The 26,570-nt window shown below is 42.2% G+C and overlaps 1 protein-coding gene across 2 annotated transcripts in view; it reads right to left on the bottom strand.

Moving 5' to 3' along the window:
* PTCHD1 (patched domain containing 1) overlaps window positions 1-26,570 on the bottom strand; it is a 230,808-nt gene that overhangs the window by 121,428 nt on the left and 82,810 nt on the right. For both annotated transcript variants that reach the window (XM_056558595.1, XM_056558596.1), the window contains exon 3: window positions 19,593-20,253. In XM_056558595.1, the coding sequence (XP_056414570.1) occupies window positions 19,593-20,253 (661 nt within the window). The remainder of the gene's footprint in view (window positions 1-19,592; window positions 20,254-26,570) is intronic.

The following is a 26,570-nucleotide window of genomic DNA, read 5'->3' on the forward strand; positions in this document are numbered from 1 at the left end:
TCGTGGAGTGGCACTCGTGCCACTCAACTCCTGCTCGGTAGGGGTGAATGGGGCTGTCTCGGACAGCCCCATTCATGCTTTTTGTCCAGGTCACTGGGCCACCGGAGACCCGATTGACCCGGAATTGCCGCAAATTGCCGGTCTGAATTGATTGTACGCCCTGTGTCCTTAACTACCAGGACTTCAGGGCGTACCTGTATGCCCTGTGTCCTTAAGGGGATACATGAACCCTCCATTTATAAAAGATGAGTTTTTTAACCCCTTCAGGACCAAGCCCATTTTGGCCTTAAGGACCAGAGCGTTTTTTGCACATCTGACCACTGTCACTTTAAACATTAATAACTCTGGAATGCTTTTAGTTATCATTCTGATTCCGAGATTGTTTTTTCGTGACATATTCTACTTTAACATGGTGGTAAATTTTTGTGGTAACTTGCATCCTTTCCTTGTGAAAAATCCTAAAATTTGATGAAAAATTTGAAAATTTAGCATTTTTCTAACTTTGAAGCTCTCTGCTTGTAAGGAAAATGTATATTACAAATAAAAAAAAATTTTATTCACATATACAATATGTCTACTTTATGTTTGCATCATAAAAGTGCCGAGTTTTTACTTTTGGAAGACACCAGAGGGCTTCAAAGTTCAGCAGCAATTTTCCAATTTTTCACAAAATTTTCAAACTCACTATTTTTCAGGGACCAGTTCAGGTTTGAAGTGGATTTGAAGGGTCTTCATATTAGAAATACCCCACAAAAGACCCCATTATAAAAACTGCACCCCCCAAAGTATTCAAAATGACATTCAGTCATCATTTTAACCCTTTAGGTGTTTCACAGGAATAGAAGCAAAGTGAAGGAGAAAATTCACAATCTTCATTTTTTACACTCGCATGTTCTTCTAGACCCAATTTTTGAATTTTTACAAGGGGTAAAAGGAGAAAATGTATACTTATATTTGTAGCCCAATTTCTCTCGAGTAAGCACATACCTCATATGTTTATGTAAATTGTTCGGCGGGCGCAGTAGAGGGCTCAGAAGGGAAAGAGCGACAAGGGGATTTTGGAGAGTACGTTTTTCTGAAATGGTTTTTGGGGGGCATGTTGCATTTAGGAAGCCCCTATGGTGCCAGAACAGCAAAAACCCCTCACATGGCATACCATTTTGGAAACTAGACCCCTTGAGGAACATAACAAGGAATAAAGTGAGCATTAATACCCCACAGGTGTTTCACGACTTTGGCATATGTAAAAAAAAAAATTATTTTTTTTCACTAAAATGTGTGTTTCCCCCCAAATTTCACATTTTTCCAAGGGTTAATAGCAGGAAATACCCCCCAATATTTGTAACCCCTTCTCTTCTGAGTATGGAGGTACCCCATAAGTTGACCTGAAGTGCACTATGGGCGAACTACAATGCTCAGAAGAGAAGGAGTCATATTTGGCTTTTTGAGAGCAAATTTTGCTCGGGGGGAATGTCGCATTTAGGAAGCCCCTATGGTGCCAGAACAGCAAAAAAAAAAAACCACATGGCATACCATTTTGGAAACTAGACCCCTTGAGGAATGTAACAAGGAATAAAGTGAGCCTTATTACCCCACAGGTGTTTCACGACTTTTGCATGTGTAAAAAAAAAAAAAAAAATTCCCACTAAAATGTGTGTTTCCCCCCAAATTTCACATTTTTGCAAGGGTTAATAGCAGGAAATACTCCCCAATATTTGTAACCCCTTCTCTTCTGAGTATGAAGGTACCCCATAAGTGGACCTGAAGTGCACTATGGGCGAACTACAATGCTCAGAAGAGAAGGAGTCATATTTGGCTTTTTGAGAGCAAATTTTGCTCGGGGGGGGCATATCGCATTTACGAAGCCCCTATGGTGCCAGAACAGCAAAAAAAAAATCACATGGCATACCATTTTGGAAACAAGACCCCTTGAGGAACGTAACAAGGGATACAGTGAGCATTTGCCCCCCACTGGTGTCTGACAGATCTTTGGAACAGTGGGCTGTACAAGTTTTCATTTTCACGGACCACTGTTCCAAAGATCCGTCAGACACCTGTGGGGGGTAAATTCTCACTGCACCCCTCATTACATTCCGTGAGGAGTGTCGTTTCCGAAATGGGGTCACATGTGGGGTTTTGTTTTTTTTGCGTTTGTCAAAACCGCTGTAACAATCAGCCACCCCTGTGCAAATCACCTCAAATGTACATGTCTCGGACAGCCCCATTCATGCTTTTTGTCCAGGTCACTGGGCCACCGGAGACCCGATTGACCCGGAATTGCCGCAAATTGCCGGTCTGAATTGATTGTACGCCCTGTGTCCTTAACTACCAGGACTTCAGGGCGTACCTGTATGCCCTGTGTCCTTAAGGGGATACATGAACCCTCCATTTATAAAAGATGAGTTTTTTAACCCCTTCAGGACCAAGCCCATTTTGGCCTTAAGGACCAGAGCGTTTTTTGCACATCTGACCACTGTCACTTTAAACATTAATAACTCTGGAATGCTTTTAGTTATCATTCTGATTCCGAGATTGTTTTTTCGTGACATATTCTACTTTAACATGGTGGTAAATTTTTGTGGTAACTTGCATCCTTTCCTTGTGAAAAATCCTAAAATTTGATGAAAAATTTGAAAATTTAGCATTTTTCTAACTTTGAAGCTCTCTGCTTGTAAGGAAAATGTATATTACAAATAAAAAAAAATTTTATTCACATATACAATATGTCTACTTTATGTTTGCATCATAAAAGTGCCGAGTTTTTACTTTTGGAAGACACCAGAGGGCTTCAAAGTTCAGCAGCAATTTTCCAATTTTTCACAAAATTTTCAAACTCACTATTTTTCAGGGACCAGTTCAGGTTTGAAGTGGATTTGAAGGGTCTTCATATTAGAAATACCCCACAAAAGACCCCATTATAAAAACTGCACCCCCCAAAGTATTCAAAATGACATTCAGTCATCATTTTAACCCTTTAGGTGTTTCACAGGAATAGAAGCAAAGTGAAGGAGAAAATTCACAATCTTCATTTTTTACACTCGCATGTTCTTCTAGACCCAATTTTTGAATTTTTACAAGGGGTAAAAGGAGAAAATGTATACTTATATTTGTAGCCCAATTTCTCTCGAGTAAGCACATACCTCATATGTTTATGTAAATTGTTCGGCGGGCGCAGTAGAGGGCTCAGAAGGGAAAGAGCGACAAGGGGATTTTGGAGAGTACGTTTTTCTGAAATGGTTTTTGGGGGGCATGTTGCATTTAGGAAGCCCCTATGGTGCCAGAACAGCAAAAACCCCTCACATGGCATACCATTTTGGAAACTAGACCCCTTGAGGAACATAACAAGGAATAAAGTGAGCATTAATACCCCACAGGTGTTTCACGACTTTGGCATATGTAAAAAAAAAAATTATTTTTTTTCACTAAAATGTGTGTTTCCCCCCAAATTTCACATTTTTCCAAGGGTTAATAGCAGGAAATACCCCCCAATATTTGTAACCCCTTCTCTTCTGAGTATGGAGGTACCCCATAAGTTGACCTGAAGTGCACTATGGGCGAACTACAATGCTCAGAAGAGAAGGAGTCATATTTGGCTTTTTGAGAGCAAATTTTGCTCGGGGGGAATGTCGCATTTAGGAAGCCCCTATGGTGCCAGAACAGCAAAAAAAAAAACCACATGGCATACCATTTTGGAAACTAGACCCCTTGAGGAATGTAACAAGGAATAAAGTGAGCCTTATTACCCCACAGGTGTTTCACGACTTTTGCATGTGTAAAAAAAAAAAAAAAAATTCCCACTAAAATGTGTGTTTCCCCCCAAATTTCACATTTTTGCAAGGGTTAATAGCAGGAAATACTCCCCAATATTTGTAACCCCTTCTCTTCTGAGTATGAAGGTACCCCATAAGTGGACCTGAAGTGCACTATGGGCGAACTACAATGCTCAGAAGAGAAGGAGTCATATTTGGCTTTTTGAGAGCAAATTTTGCTCGGGGGGCATATCGCATTTAGGAAGCCCCTATGGTGCCAGAACAGCAAAAAAAAAAAAACATGGCATACCATTTTGGAAACAAGACCCCTTGAGGAACGTAACAAGGGATACAGTGAGCATTTGCCCCCCACTGGTGTCTGACAGATCTTTGGAACAGTGGGCTGTACAAGTTTTCATTTTCACGGACCACTGTTCCAAAGATCCGTCAGACACCTGTGGGGGGTAAATTCTCACTGCACCCCTCATTACATTCCGTGAGGAGTGTCGTTTCCGAAATGGGGTCACATGTGGGGTTTTGTTTTTTTTGCGTTTGTCAAAACCGCTGTAACAATCAGCCACCCCTGTGCAAATCACCTCAAATGTACATGTCTCGGACAGCCCCATTCATGCTTTTTGTCCAGGTCACTGGGCCACCGGAGACCCGATTGACCCGGAATTGCCGCAAATTGCCGGTCTGAATTGATTGTACGCCCTGTGTCCTTAACTACCAGGACTTCAGGGCGTACCTGTATGCCCTGTGTCCTTAAGGGGATACATGAACCCTCCATTTATAAAAGATGAGTTTTTTAACCCCTTCAGGACCAAGCCCATTTTGGCCTTAAGGACCAGAGCGTTTTTTGCACATCTGACCACTGTCACTTTAAACATTAATAACTCTGGAATGCTTTTAGTTATCATTCTGATTCCGAGATTGTTTTTTCGTGACATATTCTACTTTAACATGGTGGTAAATTTTTGTGGTAACTTGCATCCTTTCCTTGTGAAAAATCCTAAAATTTGATGAAAAATTTGAAAATTTAGCATTTTTCTAACTTTGAAGCTCTCTGCTTGTAAGGAAAATGTATATTACAAATAAAAAAAAATTTTATTCACATATACAATATGTCTACTTTATGTTTGCATCATAAAAGTGCCGAGTTTTTACTTTTGGAAGACACCAGAGGGCTTCAAAGTTCAGCAGCAATTTTCCAATTTTTCACAAAATTTTCAAACTCACTATTTTTCAGGGACCAGTTCAGGTTTGAAGTGGATTTGAAGGGTCTTCATATTAGAAATACCCCACAAAAGACCCCATTATAAAAACTGCACCCCCCAAAGTATTCAAAATGACATTCAGTCATCATTTTAACCCTTTAGGTGTTTCACAGGAATAGAAGCAAAGTGAAGGAGAAAATTCACAATCTTCATTTTTTACACTCGCATGTTCTTCTAGACCCAATTTTTGAATTTTTACAAGGGGTAAAAGGAGAAAATGTATACTTATATTTGTAGCCCAATTTCTCTCGAGTAAGCACATACCTCATATGTTTATGTAAATTGTTCGGCGGGCGCAGTAGAGGGCTCAGAAGGGAAAGAGCGACAAGGGGATTTTGGAGAGTACGTTTTTCTGAAATGGTTTTTGGGGGGCATGTTGCATTTAGGAAGCCCCTATGGTGCCAGAACAGCAAAAACCCCTCACATGGCATACCATTTTGGAAACTAGACCCCTTGAGGAACATAACAAGGAATAAAGTGAGCATTAATACCCCACAGGTGTTTCACGACTTTGGCATATGTAAAAAAAAAAATTATTTTTTTTCACTAAAATGTGTGTTTCCCCCCAAATTTCACATTTTTCCAAGGGTTAATAGCAGGAAATACCCCCCAATATTTGTAACCCCTTCTCTTCTGAGTATGGAGGTACCCCATAAGTTGACCTGAAGTGCACTATGGGCGAACTACAATGCTCAGAAGAGAAGGAGTCATATTTGGCTTTTTGAGAGCAAATTTTGCTCGGGGGGAATGTCGCATTTAGGAAGCCCCTATGGTGCCAGAACAGCAAAAAAAAAAACCACATGGCATACCATTTTGGAAACTAGACCCCTTGAGGAATGTAACAAGGAATAAAGTGAGCCTTATTACCCCACAGGTGTTTCACGACTTTTGCATGTGTAAAAAAAAAAAAAAAAATTCCCACTAAAATGTGTGTTTCCCCCCAAATTTCACATTTTTGCAAGGGTTAATAGCAGGAAATACTCCCCAATATTTGTAACCCCTTCTCTTCTGAGTATGAAGGTACCCCATAAGTGGACCTGAAGTGCACTATGGGCGAACTACAATGCTCAGAAGAGAAGGAGTCATATTTGGCTTTTTGAGAGCAAATTTTGCTCGGGGGGCATATCGCATTTAGGAAGCCCCTATGGTGCCAGAACAGCAAAAAAAAAAAAACATGGCATACCATTTTGGAAACAAGACCCCTTGAGGAACGTAACAAGGGATACAGTGAGCATTTGCCCCCCACTGGTGTCTGACAGATCTTTGGAACAGTGGGCTGTACAAGTTTTCATTTTCACGGACCACTGTTCCAAAGATCCGTCAGACACCTGTGGGGGGTAAATTCTCACTGCACCCCTCATTACATTCCGTGAGGAGTGTCGTTTCCGAAATGGGGTCACATGTGGGGTTTTGTTTTTTTTGCGTTTGTCAAAACCGCTGTAACAATCAGCCACCCCTGTGCAAATCACCTCAAATGTACATGGCGCACTCTCCCTTCTGGGCCTTGTTGTGTGCCCCCAGAGCACTTAGCGCTCACATATGGGGTATCTCTGTAGTCGGGAGAAATTGCGTTACAAATTTTGGGGGGCTTTTTTCCCTTTTACCTCTTGTGAAAATGTAAAGTATAGGGCAACATCAGCATGTTAGTGTAAAAAATTTAATTTTTTTACACTAACATTCTGGTGTAGACCCCAACATTTCCTTTTCATGAAGGGTTAAAGAAGAAAAAGCCCCCCAAACCTTGTAACGCAATTTCTCCCGAGTACGGCGATACCCCATATGTCGCCCTAAACTGTTGCCTTGAAATACGACAGGGCTCCAAAGTGAGAGCGCCGTGCGCATTTGAGGCCTAAATTAGGGATTTGCATAGGGGTGGACATAGGGGTATTCTACGCCAGTGATTCCCAAACAGGGTGCCTCCAGCTGTTGCAAAACTCCCAGCATGCGTGGACAGTCAACGGCTGTCCGGCAATACTGGGAGTTGTTGTTTTTCAACAGCTGGAGGCTCTGCTTTGGAAACAGTGGTGTACCGGACGTTCTTATTGGGGGAGGGGGGCTGTGTAGGGGTATGTGTATATGTAGTGTTTTTAACTTTTTATTTTATTTTGTGTTAGTGTAGTGTAGTGTTTTTAGGGTACAGTCACATGGGCGGGGGATTACAGCGAGTTTCCCAGCGCAAAATTTGCTGCATCTGAAGATGCGAGAAACCCACTGTAAAAGCCTCGCCCATGTGAATGTACCCTGTACATACACACGGGGGGGGGGCCTTGTGTGCACCAGCTGTTGCAAAACCACAACTCCCAGCATGCATGGTCTGTTAGTCTGAACTACAATGCTCAGAAGAGAAGGAGTCATATTTGGCTTTTTGAGAGCAAATTTTGCTCGGGGGGCATGTCGCATTTAGGAAGCCCCTATGGTGCCAGAACAGCAAAAAAAAAAAACGCATGGCATACCATTTTGGAAACTAGACCCCTTGAGGAATGTAACAAGGAATAAAGTGAGCCTTATTACCCCACAGGTGTTTCACGACTTTTGCATGTGTAAAAAAAATAAATAAATTCCCACTAAAATGTGTGTTTCCCCCCAAATTTCACATTTTTGCAAGGGTTAATAGCAGGAAATACTCCCCAATATTTGTAACCCCTTCTCTTCTGAGTATGAAGGTACCCCATAAGTGGACCTGAAGTGCACTATGGGCGAACTACAATGCTCAGAAGAGAAGGAGTCATATTTGGCTTTTTGAGAGCAAATTTTGCTCGGGGGGCATATCGCATTTAGGAAGCCTCTATGGTGCCAGAACAGCAAAAAAAAAACACATGGTATACCATTTTGGAAACAAGACCCCTTGAGGAACGTAACAAGGGATACAGTGAGCATTTGCCCCCCACTGGTGTCTGACAGATCTTTGGAACAGTGGGCTGTACAAGTTTTCATTTTCACGGACCACTGTTCCAAAGATCCGTCAGACACCTGTGGGGGGTAAATTCTCACTGCACCCCTCATTACATTCCGTGAGGAGTGTCGTTTCCGAAATGGGGTCACATGTGGGGTTTTGTTTTTTTTGCGTTTGTCAAAACCGCTGTAACAATCAGCCACCCCTGTGCAAATCACCTCAAATGTACATGGCGCACTCTCCCTTCTGGGCCTTGTTGTGCGCCCCCAGAGCACTTTGCGCTCACATATGGGGTATCTCTGTAGTCGGGAGAAATTGCGTTACAAATTTTGGGGGGCTTTTTTCCCTTTTACCTCTTGTGAAAATGTAAAGTATAGGGCAACATCAGCATGTTAGTGTAAAAAATTTAATTTTTTTACACTAACATTCTGGTGTAGACCCCAACATTTCCTTTTCATGAAGGGTTAAAGAAGAAAAAGCCCCCCAAACCTTGTAACGCAATTTCTCCCGAGTACGGCGATACCCCATATGTCGCCCTAAACTGTTGCCTTGAAATACGACAGGGCTCCAAAGTGAGAGCGCCGTGCGCATTTGAGGCCTAAATTAGGGATTTGCATAGGGGTGGACATAGGGGTATTCTACGCCAGTGATTCCCAAACAGGGTGCCTCCAGCTGTTGCAAAACTCCCAGCATGCGTGGACAGTCAACGGCTGTCCGGCAATACTGGGAGTTGTTGTTTTTCAACAGCTGGAGGCTCTGCTTTTGAAACAGTGGTGTACCGGACGTTCTTATTGGGGGAGGGGGGCTGTGTAGGGGTATGTGTATATGTAGTGTTTTTAACTTTTTATTTTATTTTGTGTTAGTGTAGTGTAGTGTTTTTAGGGTACAGTCACATGGGCGGGGGATTACAGCGAGTTTCCCAGCGCAAAATTTGCTGCATCTCAAGATGCGAGAAACCCACTGTAAAAGCCTCGCCCATGTGAATGTACCCTGTACATTCACAGGGGGGGGGGGGGGGGGGGTGTGTGTGCACCAGCTGTTGCAAAACCACAACTCCCAGCATGCATGGTCTGTTAGTGCATGCTTGGAGTTATAGTTTTGCAACAGCTGGAGGCACACAGGTTAGGAAACACTGAGTTAGAAACAGACAATGTTTCCCAACCAGTGTGTCTCCAGTTGTTGCAAAACTACAACTCCCAGCATGCCTAGACAGCTGAAGGGCATGCTGGGAGTTGTAGTTCGGCAACATCTGAAGGGCCAGATGTTGCTGAACTAAAACTCCCAGCATGCCTGGACAGTCAGTGCATACTGGGAGTTGTAGTTTTGCAACAGCTGGAAGAGCACAGATTGGAGACCATTATACAATGGTCTCCAAACTGGGGCCCTCCAGATGTTGCAAAACTACAACTCCCAGCATGCATGGTCTGTTAGTGCATGCTGGGAGTTATAGTTTTGCAACAGCTGGAGGCACACAGGTTAGGAAACACTGAGTTAGAAACAATGTTTCCCAACCAGTGTGTCTCCAGTTGTTGCAAAACTACAACTCCCAGCATGCCCAGACAGCTGAAGGGCATGCTGGGAGTTGTAGTTCGGCAACATCTGAAGGGCCAGATGTTGCTGAACTAAAACTCCCAGCATGCCTGGACAGTCAGTGCATGCTGGGAGTTGTAGTTTTGCAACAGCTGGAAGAGCACAGATTGGAGACCATTATACAAAGGTCTCCAAACGGGGGCCCTCCAGATGTTGCAAAACTACAACTCCCAGCATGCCCAGACAGCCAAAGGCTGTCTAGGCATGCTGGGAGTTGTAGTTTTCAGACTCCTAGAAGCAGCAGTGAAGATCTTCACTGCTGCTTCTGAGGACCATATACTTACCCGTCGCTGCTCGTCCACGTGGCCGGTCCCGCGCTGCTCCTCGGTCCCGCCGCTGGCTCAGGTAAGTCCGCCGGTCCCGCCGGGTTAACTGAATGTCATTTATAAACGCCGGGATGCGCGAACGCACTGCACAACCCGGCGTTTATATATGACATTCTGCGGGAAGGGGTTAAATCTGTCTCTGTGGTTTCCATAATCTTATTACATTGCGGCATTGTATTCATCACTTGATAATAAAATACATCTTACTTGGCTCATTTCCAAACCTCAAAATTTTGGGATCTTATATAGCTCCATTTTGAGGCCAATATTTTTCTAGTAACTAATAATGATGATGATGATGATGATAATAATAATAATAATAATAATAATAATAATAATAATATCATAACTTTGTTCTTGTGATCAGACAGAATTATTTCAGTAAATAATCTTCTAGAGAAACTGATTTCTGCCTAGAACATTTTTAATGTCCATAAAAGATATAACATATAGTGAAGATATAAGATTTGCTTCATTGATCAGATGTTTTGGAAATTCTAAAGATTTTCTCAGACTAATTTTCCATTACATAAATAGGATCTAATAGAGTATGTGAATGATGGAGAATTGGGTAACTCAGTGAACTGGACTAAAGGATATATCCAAAATGGCCTTTAAAATATTCTTCCATTAGATTGTAGTGATTTCTCCCCATCAGAGAATCATATTCTTTTATTTTAAGCTCAATCTTTTTTAACCCAGTCATGTTAAAGGGAAAAATGTAATTTAGAGAAAACATGACACCTTGAAATCCTGATGAAAATGTATAGTATCTGAATAGAGAGAACAGCAATAAAGAATATGAAGAATATAACTGGGATATAACTGGGAATTGTGTGTTGGATATAGTTTAAAATACTTCTAAATACTAGCTTGTTCTTTAAAAGTTTGCTTTTGCCGGTTTGCTGAACTCTGTCTTACAGCCCTTTAAGCCCTTTATGACAATGTTAGGTTACCTAGGACTGTATGCACTTCTGAGCTGTTTTTAAGGTTAAGTTCATTTTAACCCCTTAAGGACTCAGGGTTTTTCCGTTTTTGCACTTTTGTTTTTTCCTCCTTACCTTTTAAAAGTCATAACCCTTTCAATTTTCCACCTAAATATCCATATTATGGCTTATTTTTTGCATCGCCAATTCTACTTTGCAGTGACATTAGTCATTTTACCCAAAAATGCACGGCGAAATGGAAAAAAAAATCATTGTGCGACAAAATCGAAGAAAAAACGCCAATTTGTAACTTTTGGGGGCTTCCGTTTCTACGCAATGCATATTTCGGTAAAAATTACACCTCATCATTATTCTGTAGGTCCATACAGTTAAAATGATACCCTACTTATATAGGTTTGATTTTGTCGCACTTCTGGAAAAAATCATAACTACATGCAGGAAAATTTATACGTTTAAAAATGTCCTCTTCTGACCCCTATAACCTTTTTATTTTTCCACGTACAGGGCGGTATGATGACTAATTTTTTGCACCGTGATCTGAAGTTTTTATCTGTATGATTTTTGTTTTGATTGGACTTTTTGATCACTTTTTATTCATTTTTTAATGGTATAAAAAGTGACCAAAATACGCTTTTTTGGACTTTGGAATTTTTTTGCGCGTACGCCATTGACCGTGCGGTTTAATTAATTATATATTTTTATAGCTCGGACATTTACGCACGCATCGATACCACATATGTTTAACTTTTTTTTTTTTTACACTGTTTTATTTTTTTTATGGGAAAAGGGGGGTGATTCAAACTTTTATTAGGGAAGGGGTTAAATGACCTTTAGTAACACTTTTTTTTTACATTTTTTTGCAGTGTTATAGGTCCCATAGGGACCTATAACACTGCACACACTGATCTTTTACACAGATCACAGGCGTGTATTAACACGCCTGTGATCAGTGTTATCGGCGCTTGATTGCTCCTGCCTGGATCTCAGGCACGGAGCAGTCATTCGCCGATCGGACACCGAGGAGGCAGGTAAGGGCCTTCCCGGTGTCCGGTCAGCTGTTCGGGACGCCACAATTTCACCGCGGCGGTCCCGAACATCCTGACTGAGCAGCCGGGTCACTTTCACTTTCGAAGCGGCGGTCAGCTTTGACCACCGCTACTAAAGGGTTAATACCGCACATCGCCGCGATCGGCGATGTGTGGTATTAGCCGCGGGTCCCGGCCGTTGATGAGCGCCGGGACCGACGCGATATGATGCGGGATCGCGGCGCGATCCCGCTTCATATCGCGGGAGCCGGCGCAGGACGTAAATATACGTCCTGCGTCGTTAAGGGGTTAAAGGAGTACCCTATCCAAAGGATAGGGGATAAGATGTCTGATTGCGGGGATCCTGCCGATGGGGACCCCCGCAATCTGTCATTCCTCACCTACCTTTATGAGCTCTCCACAGTGCTGGAGACTCCAAGTGGGAAGCGTAATAAACACGGGGCCACAGTATCATGACGTCATGACTCCACTCCCGTGTGACATCATGCCCCGCCCCCTCAATGCAAGGCTATGGGACCATGCAAGTCTACGGGACTTTAAAAACAAACTAAGTCCAAAAATTATTCCTTTTTGGAAGCAGATACCTGGTGGTGTTTATATGCACAGAGATTTATAGGAAAAAGCAATGGCTTTTTTTAAAGTGGCCCAAAAAGTATCCCTTTTTGGGAGTAGCAACAAGTTTTGTGCCTGGTAAGTGAAGAAGCAATGGCTTTATGTAAAATGTTAAAAAATATTTCCATTTTGAGGCGTAGCAACAGGATTGGTGTTCTAGAAAAAAACCTCTATGATGCTTTTTCACAATAAGTGTAAAACAAAAAAACTTGTCACACGTAACTTCCAAGTTAAACAGCTTTTGCACTGACAGAACAGATGCAGAATATTCTCTTCCGCTTTATTACAATTATTATGTATGTGTGGTCCTACCTATATCTGTGGTGATCACTGCTCAGTGTCCCTCAAAGAAATCTTCACCTAACATCTGCTATCTCTAAAATGGATGCTGAGGCTTGTGCATAGGCATTATGAGATTCCCTGAGAAAATGTGATCCTTCCTCCCTCTTGCCATGTGGCTGATATTACTGTATTTTAGCAGGTTCTGTCGAACTGCCCAAACTACTATTTCTAGTCAAAATGTACTTTCATCAAAGTTCTTACCAAACTCAGGTTTTTCAGTTTTTTTTTTACTCATCTCCAGTAAATAGCTGTAAAAAACTAGCATGGATAACTTAAAAATATTCTAACATAGTGACCAATAACATCTTTTACAGTCTACATTTAGAATAGCTTGTGCTTGACTACAACCAGAAATCAATCCTAGCTAGAATCTAGCAAGTAATATCAAGGGCACAACACAAGGGTCTATTTTAAGGTTTATTCAAATATACTGGTTTATATGGTAGTGGCAATGTATATTGTCACAGGGATATTTGCACAAACGATTTTGTCAATGTTTTTTGTCAATGATGATTTATGATGATAAAGATCTGACTGTAAACCAAACAATATTTTGACTGAAAATGGATCCACTAAACTAATGAAATGAGTGGTTCAAGGTTTGAGAATTTACTTTCTTCTCCCTGAGAATTAATGCAAAGACATCCATGTAAAACATTATTTAGTAGCTTGATATGGAACATTACTAGTGATGGTAGAACCAGGTTGCTACGTTTAATACATTTGTTTCATGTTATTAATGGGGTTCCTGTTGTCCTATAATTGAGCTAACTACATTCTATTATATGTCAATACATTACACATGTTTTCTCTAACTCTAATTTGGAGATTAAATGGAATAATTTTTTAAAGGAAAACAGTTAGTCAGTACCTCTAAACAAAGCTATGTAAAAAGAGGGCAATCTGCCTGAAATACACAAGCAAACAAACAGCATCTCTCTCAGGCTGGGCTCACTAATTTAGTCAGTATTGTGATCAGAAGTTGTAGCCAGGTACTGCCTGTAGATAGGTTCCTCTGTACATAGCAATATAGTAGTCCCCTGTATATAGTTGCAGCTTCCCTCCTTAGAATAGCAGCTCCCTTTTAGGGAGTAGTAGTAGCCCCCTTTAAGTAGTAACATAGCAGCAACAGCTCCTTTATGAATTAATAACAACAGCTTTCTTTAGGTAGTAATAGTAACACCCTTTAAGTAGTAATATAGCAGCATCAGCTCCTTTATGTATTAATAGCAGCAGCCCCCTTTAGGTTGTAGTAGAAGCAGCCCCCTTTAGGAAATTATAGGAGCAGCCCTTTCCCTTAGGTTGTAGTAGTAGCCCCCTTTAGGTAGTAGTAGTTGTATCCCCATTTCTGAAGTGATAGCAGCAGCTTCCTTTAGGTAGTAATCCTAAGAGCAGCCAGCTCTTTTAGATAGTAATAACAGCATCCCCCTTTAGGTAGTAATAGCAGCAGAAGCCCCTTTTAGGTAGTAGTAGTAACAGCTCCCTTTAGATAGTAGTGAAAAATAGTAATGAGAGGCAGAGGCCATATTCGAATTTGCGATATTTTGCTAATATATTGACGATTATTCATCCTATGTTTGCAAAATTTGCATATTCGCTATGCTCATTAATTTTTTTCCATGCGAAAATTCACATGGAAAATTTGCATAAAAGTTTGCATGTGAAAAAAAAAATATAGCACTATATTCTAAATATTCACGAAATCGCAAAGTGCCGATATTCGAGATAAAGATTTGCAGTACAAATATTTGTGTGCAACACTAGTAAGAAAACCCTTTGATTATTTAACACAAAAAAAAAAAAAAGGTTGACCTGACTTCCACGCAGTCCTTATCATGGACTCTCCTCTCTGCATCTTCTTTGGTCTGTTCTCTGGCTATTGATGCTGTCACTCATGCACCAGAGCACAGCAGAAAAAAGAGATGCTCGTTCTCTTGTGGCTGACTGCATAATGCGGGGGGCACCAATAGTAATTGACAGGGAGACAATGGCTCCTTGCTCTGATTAACTCCCAAGAGCATCATTTAACAATAGATTATTATAGCCTTGCTCTCCTTAGCCATGGTGACCTGGTTAAGCATCTATACTATAGTTGCATATCACACTTAAATTAGCACTGTCTGAAAAATATTTCCTCTTTATAGAAATCATGTCTTTAAAATCACAGCTTTGTCCAAGCAGAAGCACAGGTATAGACAAAGTCCAGTAAGTGAAAGTGGGCTAGCACTCCTCTGTGCTCTCCCCTGTTTGATAGCACTCATCTGTGCTATCTCCTGTCTGATAGGACTCCTCTGTGCTCTCTCCTGTGTAACAGTACTCCTCTGTGCTCTCTCCTGTCTAATAGTACTCCTCAGTGCTCTCTCCTATCTGATAGTACTCCTCTGTGCTCTCTTCTGTCTGATAGGACTCCTCTGTGCTCTTTCCTGTCTGATAGGACTCCTGTGTGCTCTCTCCTTTCTGATAGGACCCCTGTGTGCTCTCTCCTGTCTGATAGGACTCCTGAGCACAGAGGAGTACTATCAGACAAGAGAGAGCACACAGGAGTGCTATCTGACAGGAGAGAGCACAGAGGAGTCCTATCAGACAGGAGAGAGTACAGAGGAGTGCTATAAAACAGGGGAGAGCACAGAGAAGTGCTATCTGACAGGAGAGAGCACAGAGGAGTACTATCAGACAGGAGAGAGCACACAGGAGTGCTATCTGACAGTAGAGAGCACAGAGGAGTCCTATCAGACAGGAGAGAGTACAGTAATAGCACTAGCCCACTCTCACTTCCTAGACTTTGTCCATGCCTGTGCTTCAGCTTGGACAAAGCCTTGAGTTTATAAGCCATGATTTCTATAAAAAAGAAATGAAATTTTATTTAGCAAGGTTTAATGTTTTGCCAAGATGTATAACATATAGAAAGTTTTTGTACCATATCAGTGCATATTTAAATATTTCATATTAAATCCTTTTTATTACTCCTGGAAAATTTACAATTACTTAAATCACAAACTTTACCCTTTTTAAGAATTTAATGCTGCTAATATGGTTTCTAGAGCAATGTGATTGGTGGTCATAAAACATTACAAGCTGCAAAGTGTCATAGGGTCTCATTTAAAAAATAATCTGCCAATAGAATTGGCAGCCATGGTAATACTGAGAACCACATACAAGTGGCAATTTTCCCATGCAGCAAAAATTTATTTTTAAGAAAAACTAAATCCTTAAACAAAAGTTTATTTCTGCAATTTCTGAGTACGTTTTCTTTAAAGAGGTGGTCCACTATTCAAAAATAGGGGATAAGTATCAGATCACACTGGGTCTGACAATGACTATTTACTGTGAAGTTGAATGTTACATACTGCTGTCTGGTTTGCATCATTTTAAAACAGGAAGAGAATGACTATGGCATTACTGAGAAGAAGTTCAGAAAATTGCCAAGCCACGTGATGACTACTTTTTCACATGTTTGTGCAGTTTTAATACTCTTAAGTAATATACACTGCTCAAAAAAATAAATAAAGGGAACACTAAGCTAACACATCCTACATCTGAATGAATGAACTAATCGTATGAAATACTTTCATCTTTACATAGTTGAATGTGCTGACAACAAAACCACACAAAAAATGTTAATGGAAATCAAACTTATCAACCCATGGAGGTCTGGATATGGTGTCACACTCAAAATCAAAGTGGAAAACCACACTACAGGCTGATCCAACTTTGATGTAATGTCCTTAAAACAAGTCAAAATGAGGCTCAGTAGTGTGTGTGGCGTCCACATCCCTACAATGCCTGGGCATGCTCCTGATGAGGTGGTGGATGGTCTCCTGAGGGATGTCCTCCCAGTCCTGGACTAAAGCATCTGCTAACTCCTGGACAGTCTGTGGTGCAACCTGGCATTGATGAATGGAACGAGACATGATGTCCTAGATGTGCTCAATCGTATTAAGTATACACACAAGAGAAAAAGGAGTCATTTCACCAATCAAAATCAAAGTGGAAAACCACACTACAGGCTGATCCAACTTTGATGTAATGTCCTTAAAACAAGTCAAAATGAGGCTCAGTAGTGTGTGTGGCGTCCACATCCCTACAATGCCTGGGCATGCTCCTGATGAGGTGGTGGATGGTCTCCTGAGGGATGTCCTCCCAGACCTGGACTAAAGCATCTGCTAACTCCTGGACAGTCTGTGGTGCAACCTGGCATTGATGAATGGAACGAGACATGATGTCCTAGATGTGCTCAATCGTATTAAGTATACACACAAGAGAAAAAGGAGTCATTTCACCAATTCATATAAATGATATATTTCTTTATTTAGTAACATAAAAACAAGAGAGGAAACAATCCCCAAGGGGAGAAGAAACAAGTGGCAAAAAACAAAAGGGTGTCACTCCGAGCCCCTCCAGTAACCCTTATAACAATATACAATTATAAAATATTACTGTCCCCAGTAAAGTGCATATGCATAAATCAAGGCTTTCCTGCCGAAACGCCAGCGTTGGAGTGGTGTCGCTCCGATCTCCTCTTCCCTACTTGGGATATTTTCTGTATGTATACCCCCTAATCTTGCATATATACCTTTGTGGTGCTGTTTTGACTTTTCTTATGGGACACTGGACAGTGCTATCTTTTATTATGTAATACTGTTGCACTTTAGTACTGTTTTGCATTATTGCACATATAGGTATCCTGCTACTTGATTTATGCATATGCACTTTACTGGGGACAGTAATATTTTATAATTGTATATTGTTATAAGGGTTACTGGAGGGGCTCGGAGTGACACCCTTTTGTTTTTTGCCACTTGTTTCTTCTCCCCTTGGGGATTGTTTCCTCTCTTGTTTTTATGTTACTAAATAAAGAAATATATCATTTATATGAAATGGTGAAATGACTCCTTTTTCTCTTGTGTGTATATATAGTGTGGTTTTTGGGAGATCATAGAGCATATAATATATTTGGGTCAGTTCTATTGATTATTTCACTTAATGGTGGTTATCCACTAACGTTATTATTAGACCCACAATCGAATACAGGTTTTTGGTCAATCGTATTAAGGTCTGGGGTATGGGCGGGCCAGTCCATAGCATCAATGCCTTCTTCTTGCAGGAACCGCTGACACACTCCAGCCACATGAGGTCTAGCATTGTCTTGCATTAGGAGGAACCAGGGCCAACCGCACCAGCATATGGTCTCACAAGGGGTCTGAGGATCACAACTCAGTACCTAATGGCAGTCAGGCTACCTCTGGCAAGCACATGGAGGGGTGTGCGGCCCCCCAAAGAAATGCCACCCCACACCATTACTGACCCACCGCCAAACCGTTCATGCTGTAGGATGTTACAGGCAGCTGAACGTTCTCCATGGGGTCTCCAGACTCTGTCACGTCTGTCCCATGTGCTCAGTGTGAACCTGCTTTCATCAAGAGCACAGGGCGCCAGTGGCAAATTTTCCAATATTGGTGTTCTCTGGCAAATGCCAAACGTCCTGCACGGTGTTGGGCTGTAAGCACAACCCCCACCTGTGAATGTCATGGCCTCATACCACCCTCATGGAGTCTGTTTATGACCGTTCGAGTGGACACATGCACTTTGTGGCCTGCTGGAGGTTATTTTGCGGGTCTCTGGTAGTGTTCCTCTGGTAGTGTTCCTCCGGCTTCCTCCGGAGGTAGCAGTCCTGCTGCTGGGTTGTTGCCCTCCTACGGCCTCCTCCACGTCTCCTGATGTACTGGCCTGTCTCATGGTAGTGCCTTTATGCTCTGGACACTACGTTGACAGACACAGCAAACCTTCTTGCCACAGCTCGCATTGATGTGCAATCAAGATGAGCTGCACTACCTGAGCCATTGTGTGAGTTGTAGACTCCGTCTCATGCTACCACTAGAGTGAAAGCATAGGAACTGAGAAGTGGTCTGTAGTCACCCCCTGCAGAACCACTCCTTCATTAGGGGTGTCTTGCAAATTGCCTATATTTTCCACCTGTTGTCTGTTCCATTTGCACAAAAGCATGTGAAATTCATTGTCAGTGTTGCTTCCGGAGTGGACAGTGTGATTTCAAAGAAGTGTGTTTGACTTGGAGTTACATTGTATTGTTTAAGCGTTCCCTTTATTTTTTTGAGCAGCGTAGAAGTAACTCTTCCTGTAAGGGTCTCTTATTAGGAGCTAACATTACATGTAGTGTTCCTTTAAAATAAACTAAATAAAGAAAAGTACACAATGTACAGTGATAACAGTCAGTAACTGAATGATAACATCCACTGGACTCAAAAAGTCAAAGTCAAAATCAACTACAATTTTTGAACAAAACTATATCTAAATCGGCTCAGCATCATCTGCTCTATAACATGATCCCTGTAGATGGAGTAGCATGTTAAAGGGGTACTCTGCTCCCCAACATCCGGAACATTGAGTTCCTGAACACTGTGTGCGGGCTTCCGTGTTCATGCCTGCCCCCTCGTTACATCATGCCCCGTCATGTGACGTCACGTCCCGCCCCCTCAATGCAAGTCTATGGGAGGGGGCGTCAAGGCCATCGCACCCCCTTCCCATAAACTTTCATTGAGGGTGCAGGCTGTGACGTCACAAGGGGGCGGGCCTGAACACGGAAGCCCGCACACAGCGTCCAGGAACTCAATGTTCCGGTGTGAGGTGGAATTCTGCAGACACTGGGAAGCGGAGTAACCATTTAAACTGGACAGGTTCAAATTTTGTTCAATTTACTTTCATGGCTATCTTTCAAATGTGTCAGTTTCATACTGATCTAGCCCAGCTCATGTTTTTGTCTTGCATCTCTAAACAAAAAAGAAAAATGTTTACCTAGCATGATGAATGGAATTCCAAGGAAAGTAGAATTATATTTTCCCCCTGTCAAATTGATGATCCCTGCAGCAGTGAGAGTAGAAAGGGTGACAGTCACCAGTCCAAGCAGACCCAGCCAAGGTTTACTCCGAACACAATCCTGCATGGAACAGCACAAGATGGCTAATGAAAGAACTAAGATAAGACTTGTGATCAGGTAACGTTCTGCAACTCTGCTGGTTTTCTGAAAATCTTCTCCTAGAGATGAAGATGTGAAAGGGTACATTTTGACCTCTCTGTTTAACCTTTGAAAGCTTTCTACAGTCTCGCAGAAAATAGATTCCCACTTCTCAGCCACCATTTCATTGATAGAGTTGATTGCCTGCAGATAATACGTGAGCTGAATGGCCTCCGCAGACTTTACTCGATCTTTGCTGTGCACAGTGACGCCTCCCAGCTGATGCCCATTGTAAACTTCTCTGCCATCTTTTAACTGTGTGATGGGATAAGTAATGACAAAGTTTGTTCGATTTAAAGAGCGAGCTGCCTTCAGTTCCTCCAAAATGTGCACTATATCATCCACTATGCAGGCTTTCTCATTGCTCAACATGCAAATGTGAGCAAATGTGTAATTGAACCCTGGTCGGTGGACTTGAATTCTTTTTACTGTAGAGTGAAACTGTAAGAGAAAGGAAAAAAAAAGATGTTAATTGGAAATGTTTAGTTCCTTTCTGTGAAGTCTAGAGAATTCCTGTAGTCCACATAACTATCAAATCTAAGAAAATGGAATTCATGTAGACATACAACTCTAAGAGCAATGACTATGCCTAACACCAAACTAACAACACAAAAAATTGACACAAAGATAAATAAACTATGTGGACAAGTGCAAATGATGCTCAAATCTATAAAGCTATGGTATAACAACGTGCAATAATAAACAATACAAATCAGCAGCATAGGAGGGAAGCAGAAATAGATAACCAAAATGGATGTACAGGGTCAAAACAAATCCCACTTGTTCCATTGCACTGCATTGCAACTTCCTCAGGGGGTGTTCAACCCCCTGAGAAAGTTGCAGTGCAGTGCATCGAAACATGTGGGGTTTGTTTGGACCCAGTACATCCAATTTGGATATGCATTGTCTATAATGTTTTTTGTTTCGGTTTTGTTGTCTACTGCCTAATGTTAGCACTAAATAGCAGCCCGTTTTACTTGTTAGCTGAGCCCCCCACTTTCTCTGTGTTGCATTTTCATAATGAAGATACTGTTACAAGTAATGTAGTTCATTGCTGAGATTGCATATCAATCCACTTATCTAGTCTGCAAATTTAGTATATTTACAACTTCATAGGGCTATTTTGCCCTCATTTAGGTTAAGGCAACATGGTGACACAGGTTACACGGCAAAAGATTACAGTGTTCAGTGCAGTTATGTTGTGATCCAAAAGTTGTCACAACCAGAAATCTATTCTGAATTTTGATTTTAGTGACTTAGCATAACTAATTTCCCTTTTATCAGCTCCAAAGCAGGCAGCACTACATTCAATGGTAATGTTGTGACTATGTTGCCCTAGACTTAGAGCAAACTGTAACATTAGAGGTTGTACCTGACTGGGTTGTTCCACGATGTTGCTCCACCTCTAGTTGTCAATTTCTGTGTTTTTATGTTTTTGAGCTTAGCCCCAGAGTAGGTGGAGATTAGCTGCTATAATGTCTCCTCTACACAGCACCGGCTAACCTAACTCTCACATACTTTCAGAAGTATTATCAGTATGGAGGACATTATACATAAGACATTATACATAAGTACTGAACATTTTTTTCTGTGAGTCCAGTAATGGGTTCAGACGGAAAACTTGGTATAAGCATCAGCAGCTCCTTCTGTGCCCTTATCCAGGTTATCCTGGCTGATATTCTCTAAATTTGGATTTTATCAATTAATCAATAGTAAGTGATTAGTACAGAAGGCCATGGTCTCAATGTTGAGACCCCCACTGATCACTAGATAAAGCCATTAGAAGCATGTGGCTGCTAACTCCACTCCTGGATCACCTCCACATCTGACTTATTGCAGAAGAGGGGCTCCATGGACTTACAAAGAAGCACCTCTCCTGAAATGAGTCAGATCGGGTAGCGAGCCGCATAGTTAAGCTCACAGCAGTGCGATTCTACTGGCTTTATATAGAGCCTTGCTATAGTATAACATCAATCAGTAAAAAACATTGGAGGTTATTTATCAAAGGATTTATATGCTTTTTTCCCCCATAACTTTGGCTCAATTCTTTGGCGCAGTGTCTTTTTGTGCCAAATTTTAGCACATTCTCTCCACTGTCATTTTTTAAACTTTCTCAAAATCACACGGTCCTGTGTGTGATTTTTACTTTGGTCAGTAATTCATCATTTGCGCCAATCGATCTTTGGCGCAATTTTGCGCCATTAGTTTTCTTTTTTTGGGCGCAATTCACCGCCAAGAAATTTTGTACATCGAAAACACATATATCAATGTCAGAAAATGTAAAGACGTCAAAATACATAAAACATTTTTTTTTGTGAAAGCTGCGACACCTCCGGGGCTGCGCAATACTATCCTGTGACATAGTTGCCTCTGAGGGACCTTCACCCTCCGTTGAGCCAGCATTGGACATGGCCACACAGGTTCAGGAAAAAAAGAAACCTCAAGTTAAAAATAAAATCCATTTCACATGGTGGCTATAAACCCCATAAAAGAAAATAACTCACGTCGCTTGCTGATATGCTGCAGGAGGGACTCCGAAATGGCTGCTCTACAGGGTAAAATACGCATCCTCTGTGGTGGAAAGTTCTGTGTAAAAGGCGCTGGGAACAGCTGATTTCAACATTTGCACCAAAATTACTAACAATATGCAACAAATAATAAATTTGGTGCATGTCCATGAAAATCAAAGTGAAAAAAAAAGGGTAAAAAGAAACTGTCAACAGACAAAATTGATAAATACCCCCCATTATGCTTAAAATTGTATGATATTGGGCACAATATACTACATGATAGTGGAGATCGCTTGTAGTCAGCTTATACAGTGTAGTGCTAATAAAAAAATGATAATAATAATAATAATAATAATAATAATGATGATTATATACAGTACATTATTTAATTCAACTTTTTCATTTTGTTTGAAAATAGAATTCAGCCCAGTCTGTTTATAGTCTATATTAATGTTTCTAGAAAGGCTAATAATCTAGATCTCAAAGGTAATTTTCTCACACTGCAGATTTGTTGAGACTGTCTTATTCATCTCAATAGGGCTTACAGTAATCCATGCATGTGCTGCAACCTCATTCAAACCTTTGGAACAGATTTTCACTGAAATTTCTGCAACACATTTTTTTTATTCCCATCTGTGTGTCTGTGCATGTATCCAAGAAACATACAAAACTGAAGAGATTTAGAAAGATATGATATATATTCAAAAGACCTACCCATAGTAATATCTACAAATATGAATGCGTTCCCCAAAAAAATTATGAAAATCATTTTTCAGCATATGTCAATGCATATGTTCTTAAATATCTAAGCGCCATGGATGTGTTAACTTGGGTCTTATTTAATCTCAAAGACATTAGATAGCATTCTGCAGCTTACAAGATGCTGCCTTTCAGCAGAAGGATTTGCATAAGAGGAGAATATGATTTGCATCACTGCTCACTTCTTTCTATTGCCTTAAGGTGCCTAGTATTAGTAGTACAAAATAACCCAAAGGGCAGCCCTGAGCATAAAACCAGATAATTCTGGGTTTTCTTTGGCAAGCCATCATTCCCTTACGTCCTAACCAGTAGCACAGATGGGGTATTCCACCCCCCGCGAACTGGTAGGACAGATGGAAGTTTTATTGACCCTAATTAAACAATCAGTAAAGACACACCCACAACCCCCTGTATAAGTAAGAGGGTCATCCTCTGCCTCATTGTGTTTTTTTTCTGTCCTCCCGGACAGTGGGACAGATGGTGACCCCCTTACTCCTGTAGGAGGGTTTTTTTTTTTCCTTACTTGCAGATTTGGGCTTAGTTTGCGCCCATCTGCTTCTTTCCTCGGAGCCGCGACTCCAATCGCGGCCCCGGCCGGAAGTGCGTCAGCGGCGTCTGACGTCACTTCCTGTTTCTTTCTTCGCTCTTGGCTCGTTTTTTTCCGCCGTTTTTGCCAATAATGCGGCGAAACCGAGCGGGGAGCCTCTTCCATAACCCTCTAATTAATAGGGTTCCTTTTTCTCCTGTTTTTTGTAAGACAGGATTTCTCTTTCTGTAACTCCGCCTTGTGGGCGGAGTCTTGTTTTGGCGCCAGCCAGGAGGATATTTAAACTCCCCCTAGGCTGCCATTCAGCCTCCTAGAGCGCAGAGCTGTTGGTACTCCACAGTCCTGTCTTTTTGAGTATAGTAGTGCATCCTTGCGGATACTACTGTTTCCCTATCTCTCTACCTTACCTGGTCTCTTGCTGAGAACTTTGGTATTTTAATTATATTTTAGCTAGCCGCAATTTTTTTCTTGCCGCTACATTATCTAATCCTCCTCTCATATTTACCAAGATATGTCGACTGAGGGCTCAGGGGATCGTGAAGGCTTGGCAAAAAGATCCGCCAAGCGCAAGCACCTCTCTTGCCATGACTGCAATACTCCCCTGGAGGATAATTATGAATTTTCCAGGTGCCCTCCTTGTAGGGCTAAGTCTCTACCTTCCCATCAGACTGAACCTACAGTCCAAGATATGTATGTGTGGGTCTCCTCTAACATGTCGGCTATGCAAGCCTCTATTGAGGAGCTGAAACACGTTGTCTCTCAGAAACGCGCCAGACCTTCTTCACCTCCCAGAATAGAGACGTCTGTGGATCAGGAGAGAGAAGATTCCAAGTCCTCCTCTTCGGATGAGGAGGTCACTGCATCTTATTTTTTTCCGCTGGAAAAGACCCAGTGTCTTCTGAGATCCATCCGGTCTGGGGACCAGGATGTTGATCCCGGGGAAGCCTCTACCTCCGCCTCTAAGGGACCTAGGGTCTTTAAAGCGGATGATACCCTTCTGTCCGTGCTTAGAACGGAATGGAAAAAAACAGAAAAGGGTCCGGTCTTCACTAAAAGATTTAAGACCATGTTTCCTATACAGGAATCTCAGCTTTCCTCCTGGGGCCCTGTCCCTAAGGTTGACATGGCAGTTGCCAAACTGTCCAAGAGGACAGTGGTCCCTGCTGAGGATGGGTCTTCCTTGCAGGATCCAATGGATCGGAAGGCTGACTGTGCCATGAGGCGCTCCTACTCCACTGCTTCTGCGTCTGCATTAGTGGCGATAGCTTGCTCTGAGGTAGCAAACTTTTTGAAGACCCGTCTTTCTAACATCCAGTCGGATTTGGACCAGGGGGTTCCTAGAGATGAAATTCTTTCATCCTTCAAGACATCCAATCTGGCCGTTGATTTTTTGTGCGATGCTTCCACCCAGCATCTTAAATTGGCCTCCAAGTCTATGGCCCTGGCTTCCGCTGGACGACGTCCTCTATGGTTAAAACCTTGGAAGTTTGACAACTCTTCCAAGAACACCTTATGTGCTATGCCTTACGAACCCGGCATTCTTTTCGGAGCTGAGCTGGACCGCATTATGGAGGGACTTTCTGACAAGAAAGGCAAGTCCCTTCCTTATTCCTCCTTTCGTGGTCGAGGGCGGCGTTCTGGGGGCGGATCAGCCTCCCAGCCTAAGCCTCAGAGAGACTGGGGTAATCAACGCCGGGGCGGAAAACACTCCCGTGGCCCCAAAGACAACAGGAAGCTCTGACTGCGGGCTTCTACGAAGCTCTGGGTTCCTTGCCGAGGTGACCTTTCCAGTTTCCCATCCTGCCCCCCAGATTCCAGTTGGTGGTCGTCTTCACCACTTTTCAAGCGCCTGGTCCCTCCACATTCAGGATCCTTGGGTCCTGAGATTAATCTCGGATGGTTATTCGATAGACCTCGAATCAATTCCCCCATCCAATTATGTGGAGACAAGAGTTTTTTCACCGATCAAACAGGGGGCGCTAGAAACCTACATTCTGGAATACATCCAGAAGAATGCCTTAGAGGAAGTTCCTCTTTCAGAGCGGGGGTCAGGAATTTATTCTCCAGTCTTCCTAGTTCCCAAGGTAACAGGAGACTGGCGGATGATTATAGATCTGAGATATCTCAATCAGTATGTGAAGCACAAACGCTTTCGTATGGGAACTATTCAATCTGTGGTCAACCTCATCTCGCCAGGGGATTACCTGGCTACTCTGGATCTAAAGGATGCTTACCTTCATATTCCTATTCATCCGGTATCCAGAAAGTATCTAAGGATCGCAGTTCAGGTAGGGGGAGTTCTAAAACACCTCCAGTTTGTAGCCCTCCCGTTTGGAATTTCTTCGGCCCCACACACATTTACCAAAGTGGTGGTAGCGGTAGTCGCTGCTCTAAGGCTCCAGGGGCTCAGTATCGTTCCCTACCTAGACGATTGGCTCCTCAGAGCTCCTTCTTCTGCGATCCTGTCCCAACATCTGCAACTAGCAGTATCCTTCCTTCACCAGTTAGGGTGGATAGTCAATTGGGCCAAATCCAATTTCCTCACAACTACCTCAGTGAGGTTTCTCGGCTTCATAGTCGACTCAATCTCCATGACACTCTACCTCTCTCCCGAGAGGAAATCTCGGGTACAGGAATCGGCCCTTTTTCTCTCTGTACCCCGGAGAGTTTCCATTCGCACTCTCATGCGGATGTTGGGACTTATGTCCGCTACCGTGGATGCGGTTCCTTGGGCTCTTTGGCATCTACGCCCTCTTCATTCAGAGGTGCTCGCCACTTGGAATCTCAGGCCCTCGGGCCTAAACAAGTGCCACTCCCTGTCTTATCGAGTCAGGTCCTCTCTCAGATGGTGGTCTCACCTCGAGGACGGCAAGTCAATGATCCAACCCCCTTGGATCATACTTACTACCGACGCGTCCCTTGTAGGTTGGGGAGCGCATCTC

Source organism: Hyla sarda, chromosome 2 (genome assembly GCF_029499605.1).
Source record: "Hyla sarda isolate aHylSar1 chromosome 2, aHylSar1.hap1, whole genome shotgun sequence".
NCBI classification, from domain to species: Eukaryota; Metazoa; Chordata; class Amphibia; order Anura; family Hylidae; genus Hyla; species Hyla sarda.